Genomic DNA, 6712 nt, shown 5'->3' with positions numbered 1-6712 from the left:
CGATCGACGACGTGAATGAACCTGCATCATTGGATCACTCTTCACTCTTCCCGGTACCTGTCTCCGTCCTATCTAGCCTAAATATCTTCCTTGGCGCCCTTTTTGGCCCTGGGGTCTCGCGGCTCTTTAAACCAACAGCGAAAATTCTTCTGTTGTAATATGTTCTCTTGATGTATATTCTAGCAGCTTCAACTCACCATGCGTACTTTGCAATTGGCTACCATGTCTCTATTTCAGACCCGTTCTTTCCCACTCTTTTCGGGCGCATCGGCGTCTCCCTCGGCTCTACGCAACGCAGGGGTACCGCCAGAATAGCATTTTCGTATTACAGTCTTAGGTGACACCCTCGTATACGGTCCGATACGTAGATATTCCGGTACCTCAGTTCGTCTACCCTTGAAGCCTCTGGGCTGCGCCGTCTAAAATGGTCGTAACTATTGTATTTCCTGACCAAGGTCTACTGTAAATGTGTTGAGAGACTAGCCTTACACTAACATTTCTCCTATTTCCTAAGTGTAGGACGCCTATCACAGAATGTAAAACTCACACGTATACTTGCATGTAGACCATGCATGCCAGACTAACATCTTGCGATGCGCACTGAGAGAGCTCGTGATCATTATGCCTACATTGTTCCTGTGTGCGTGATATTTTCGCTTAGAATATTGAAATCGCACTCTATAAACTTATGAATATATATTTTTACAAACGAATTTACCCTCAATTATCGTACTACGACATACAACACGTGGCGGCACCTACATGGGCAGCTGGGAACATCATCCCACAAACAGTGGCGCCCCTGCTCACCTGATAGTCATTAGTCTATAGGATGGCGAGCCACAGCTTTAAATGAAATGCACGGCTATAGCTGGGTTTCTGCGACTTGCCTACAAATAGCAAATATTACTCAATTCTCGATGCCGCCGGCCATACTGGTAGTCAGAATTGCAAACACGTCGTTACTGATATGCGCAATCTAGCACATTTTACATCGATAGATTGTACATAGTACGAATACGATAGTGTTATTATAGTAATCTCATATTAGGCATGGAAGTTGGATCCCGCGTTTGCACAGCGTTTTACCAGCGCGTGTTGGGGTGCTAGAGTTCGATATGCTTTGGTGCGAGACCGGGGTTTTACAGGGTGTTGCAGGCAGGTTTATCAGCGCTGAGTTGGGGTGCTCCGGGCTAGAGTTCAATGAGAGTTACACAGGGTTCGTTGTTTTGTTTGCAGGGGCTTTGCATGCGAGGTTTATAGCGTCGCGAGATTTCACGGCCAACACATAATGTTTCCATTGCGAATTGAGTTTGTTTACATTCGGCGAGTGTTCGAATTTAGCACCGCATTTTACTGCATATACAGCTATCAAACGCATCGTTTTATAAAAGTCTGGTTGTATGCACATTTGCCAACTTCTGAAGTTTACGTTATGTATGGACAAGTACTTTCAGTCCACCTAGACAACGCAGGCCAAAGCACGCTATCTCGATTGAAATATTGCGTGCATTGGAATCGACCCCGTACGGAGATTGGAGCGAGGACCACAACTGTGCCCATCACCGTACTTAGGCCAAACAAAATATAGCGTGTTGGTTACCGCTTTCCGACCGACCTATTTTATTCCAGCGACCCTAACATTTTATTTTGACAATTTTCTTTAAAGTAAAAAAAAAAATTGAATATTTATAAAAAAATATGAATTTGACAGTTGCCTGCTTCAAAAGAAACAACTAGCTTACAACTAGCCAACACTTTTTGGTGGAAAGGCCGAAAATTATGTTAAATTTACCTACTGTAAAATTTTGATGGCACTGGGATTCGTCTGTGTTGAGTGTCGTCAAAGTAAATGGTATTTTGGATAGACATATTAAGCTCTTACGTAGGGGAGATGCTTTATTTAGCTACACCCTGTAATAACACGTATATAGTTTGGTCAAACTGTTAAAAACCAATATGACACGTTAAACTCCTGAGTGGTGCGGCCACGAGGCTGTCTGCTGTTTGCATGACCCTAGTTATACGACGCTGTGCTGGTTGCCAGCTTCAATGACTTAATTGTATGACATGTGTGTTACATCTTGAGACATTTTATTCATTTACTGTAGTTAATTCAATCGTCGACTTTATGACCTAAATCTTCTTAATATCTATGTAAAACAGTATACTCGATCCTTATGTAATAAGCTACAGTGATACTTTACTGTTTTACATCCTTAACGTGAAATGGCGGGGATTGAGATTTACTCCCACACCTAGCGCACGGTGAACAGTGACCGTGCTGCACGACACGTGAATGTAAATAAACCCTGGCCAACACCACTAGTAAACGAAGGGCTTCTACACTATCAGTGCATATTTTATGTGAAGCTCCACCTACTTCTTATCGATTTTTTGCCAACTCGCGTTTTGGGCTTATCCTGGGATTCAGGAAATCTTCTGTGATGTTCTCATAAACCTTATATGGCACGGTTGTCGTGCAGGACGATCACGTCACGCCTAGGGTTAAATTCACATTGCTCCCGGACACCCGTACAATCTCACGCACGTTTCTTGATGCCAACTTAAAGTTGATTGCAGTGGTGCGCTGCGAATCGCATTGTTTTTACATGTATGTTACGGTTTATCGAGGGATTAGTTTCAAATAAATACCCTGCGAAGTTATATGCTCATGTAAACAGATTTCTACAGGTAAACGTTTCTGGCAGTGTTTTCAATTTTCGGCGTGATTAAATAACTGTAGGATCGAGCGGCCTGTTTTATCAAGAAGCTGTAGGCCGGTCATCGAAACTGTCCTGCTTCAAAAGGCACAAACGCACGCGATCCTCGTGTGCGTAATTACTGTTAACTGTTAAGTAATTTATGTTATGAGTAGTATGCCCAGTAGATGGCGCCTACGAGTACATGCCGGGAGTGTGAAACAGCAGGAAGCTTTCCAGTTGTTGTAGTGAAGATGAATGATATAAACTACGATACTGACTACTTATACCTGTGTTGTGCCTCATTTAACAAGACACAACACGTAATACATGGTGGGCACGCGGTGTAAAACGAAGAACTACGCACGCCGATGTGTCTACATGAACATGTCGTACAGAAAGCGCACATTCTACATTGAATGACTGGATCGATTGTTCTGGAACTTTTGCTCTGTTCTGCACTTATGTATTGTAGTGTGCCTGCCATGGTTAACATGTTTAAACTGTGGTGTACTGTCTGCTACGAAGTTGTTGACAAGTTCGCTAATTGTATATATAGCCAAGGGTAAAAGCAAACAGTGGCCAGCAGGGCCAATACGGCGTTAATTTCGCGAAGCTGGTGCTGAGAAGAGACCACCCACAGAGGTTGTAATGGTCAAGCACCAACATTCCGGTGCAACCGCACCCGGTACTGGCATACGACCACACAGCCCGTGTGTTTTGAATTGTACTCCTGCAGAGAACTGGAAAAATATTCAAAAAAAGCTGGGGTAACTATGAATAATCACAAGTCTAGGTCAGCCTTTAAGGTCAAAGAGAATAGCGCAAGTAGGCTCTGTTGTTGCATACATTATGGAGGAAGCCCTCAAGGCATATATAACGGTTTCCGAGTTCAGCACACCTATCACAGAGTAATGTAGATGAAGTCTTTAGCAGCAGTTTGACAAATTTGCAATTGAGAGAAATCAGACGAAACCTACGAGCGCTATTTGTTCAACAACGAGACAAAAAGAGTCTGAAACCTGTTTAATATTTTTCATTGCCAGCATAAGGTCATTAGGAAGAATGACAATTATTGTGACAGCTGCGTTCATCCATCCATTCAGGGACAGAATTCGTGTTAGGTATACACGACTCTGTACGCAGCAGGCTTTCGTTTGAAAGGGAGAGAAAACCTACACTGTGGACATGCGATTGACTGTGTGCAACGGGCCGGCCAGAAACTGCGCCGCCGGCACCGGGCCACACAATGCCAAGACGCTTCGCCCTGAGACGGCAAACAAACGTACTGCCCCGAAACAGAAGGCGACGCCGTCCCCTTAGAATGGCCCACATTCAATCGCAGGAGAAAAGCTGCCAAGTTCTGTGCGGCTCTCACATGTGTTTTGGTAAAGCTCTGCATGCCCCAGTGGGCGGAAGACATGTTAATGTATGTAACAAGAGATGCATTTTGCGAAAATGTCCCACTCCAAGCATGCCACGAGCTAGCGAGGTCACAGCAGTGTGCAGAAGATTGAAACTCGATGTGAATTCTGACGGCCAGAGCTGGCCCTCAAACTTGTCAGATCACCTAAACGCTATAAAGAGATAAAGCTGCGCCTCTACTGTCAATTGGGAAACACAGTTGTTGTTCCAGGTGGGACACTGGCCAGTATCTGCTGAAACATTCTGCCAGCTCCGTTTTGCACCAAGTGTGACCCCAACCTAACTAAAAATGAAGATGTGGAATGGCAACGAGCTACAGCCCTCTCGGAACATGTCGTACAAACTGTACGCTAACCTAAGGGTGGCAGATAGTATTCAGTGGAGTTCACAGTTGCGTGATGAAAGGGATCTAACACCCCTTCTCGGGGCTAAGCAGCTGAGAAGCAATATGGAAACTGATAGTGAGTCAACGGAGCAAGTGGAAAAGAGTATGCAGGTTGTGGCAAATCACTGACAACATTTGTGCTCTGTTTGACGAAACACTTGGCCGTTTCACGGTAGGTCACACCTGAATGTGGACAACACAGTGATACATGTAGGTGACTGCCTCTAGGAGAGCTACCACTTGCAATTCGTCCCCAGACTGAAACAGAACTGGCAGCGTTTGACAGAGCATTGGTGTCATCAACTCCAGTAGATGAACCAAACCCCGTGGTCAGCCAGCTCTCGTGGATTGCTGAAAGAGTCTTGGCAAGCTGCCGGATATGCTTAGACCCTCGGGAGGCTCAACAAGGCCCTTAAAGGGAAACACTGCAAATAAGTTACGAGTTGAGTCAATCCCGTGTGTTCTCGAAGGGCCGATCTAGTCACAGGGATTTACTGGCCACGCTTCAACTAGACACAGAGCGTCCAGTATGCTCCATCGACATTTCCAAACATGTCTATTGGACGATCATAGGTGGCTGGAGACTCCCATTCGGCCACTATCAGTTTCGTCTGAATCTTTCAGGAAAGAGACTCATTGAATTGCACTTGGCCGGCGCTGACGGGAGTAGCATGTATCGCGATGATGTGATAATTCCGCAGCAACAGTCGAAGACATGACCACCGGACTGGATGCAATTCTGCAAACGATGTCCGCGAAAGGGGATCAAACTGAACAGCGATAAATTCAGTCGCGGCGATGGAGACATTAACATTCATGGGTCACCGCATCTCAAAAGATGGCCGCCTTGACAGGTGATTGATGAGAAAGTCAGAGCTGTCATTGGCGATGAAAACCAACCTACAAACATGGAACGGTCTACGTCGATCTTGGGCGTTTACCGTGAACTACATGGGCCAAGTTTGCCCAACCTCACTGAGGTGGTAAGCCTCTACGCAATCTCATGAAGAAGGATGTGCGGATGGACTGTGATCTCCGACACAAGACAACGCATTCCTGCCGGCATACGTTGAAAGAGATGTGTCCAACGCACGCCAGTTCTTGCATTTACGACCCTACGAAAGATCATAGTATTAGAGAATTGATGTAGTGAATATGGAGTGGGGTCAGTGTTAGCTCCAAGATGGTCGCACCTGTAGGTTTTCGCGAGTTCGTTCTTTCTGACAGAACAGAGACAAGATACTGCCGCAAATCGAAAAAGAAATGCTCGCTGTAGCCATTCGGTGTTTGAGAGAAATTCCATTACTACACATACGGTGGGAAAGTGACAATATCACGATCACAAGCCATGGTAGCGATTGTGTCAAAACCGCTTGTCAAAGGCCACCCAGGAGACTACAGTCCCTACTGTGCGGCCAGAAATACGTGTTTGGACCTTGTATATAAACAGTACATCCATAACCTGTGGCTGATGCAACTGTTCTCGCAATCCACTACCGGACAAACCAGCACGACGTTGTAACAGTTAACAACGTATTCCTTTTCTCCATCCAGAGAGGCGGGCGTTTGGAGGAGAGGAGGATTGGGTAGGCACTGTCCGAAAAGGATCAGACGTTTACAGACTCAAGAGCACAATCATGAAGGATGGCCAGATGACAATCAGGTTAACCACCTACAATCATCTCGTTTTTCAATACAGAGACGAACTTTCAGATTGCAGACGGTTATCATACTTCGACGGTGAGAGAGTAGTTATCCAAGTCCATGCGGGCGGCTATCAAACGCAAGGTACAGTGCTGGTACACATGGGCATCAACTCTGTCTACGGAGGGCACGTGAGTAGTTTTCTGGCCAGGGAATGTCGGCTGACATTCGCCAGCATGTTGCAGGCATGCATGGGTGTGCCTACATACCCAGTTGACAGGGCAAGCGACCTTGAAACATTGTTATGCATGGAAGTTACCAGGCCGTCCGTGGGAGAAGGTTGGCTCTGACTGATTGTCCTTGAGGCGTTAGAACATACATTAGTACACGGGTTTGACTACTACAGCAAGTTCGGTTTTGAAATTGACTACCTCTTCTGGACACAGGCTCTGCGGCGGTTATAGACAAGTTAAAACATCATATTCGCCGACATGGCATACCCTGACACGAGTTATCACTGACGGTGGACCTCAGTACAACTCGGCAGAAAGTTTAG

General features: G+C 45.7%; 1 protein-coding gene across 1 annotated transcript in view; it reads left to right on the top strand.

Moving 5' to 3' along the window:
• The window catches only part of LOC106813752 (histone-lysine N-methyltransferase PRDM9-like), a 37909-nt gene extending 32678 nt beyond the window's left edge, over positions 1–5231 (top strand). The window contains exons 12-13 of the mRNA XM_014817972.1: positions 4689–4722; positions 4983–5231. Of these exons, the coding sequence (XP_014673458.1) occupies positions 4689–4722; positions 4983–5231 (283 nt within the window). The remainder of the gene's footprint in view (positions 1–4688; positions 4723–4982) is intronic.
• The last annotated feature ends 1481 nt before the right edge of the window (positions 5232–6712 follow it).

This window comes from Priapulus caudatus, unplaced genomic scaffold, assembly GCF_000485595.1.
Source record: "Priapulus caudatus unplaced genomic scaffold, Priapulus_caudatus-5.0.1 Scaffold819, whole genome shotgun sequence".
NCBI classification, from domain to species: domain Eukaryota; kingdom Metazoa; phylum Priapulida; class Priapulimorpha; order Priapulimorphida; family Priapulidae; genus Priapulus; species Priapulus caudatus.
Note: the sequence above shows the minus strand (reverse complement) of the source record. Positions and strands in the feature narration are given on the sequence as shown.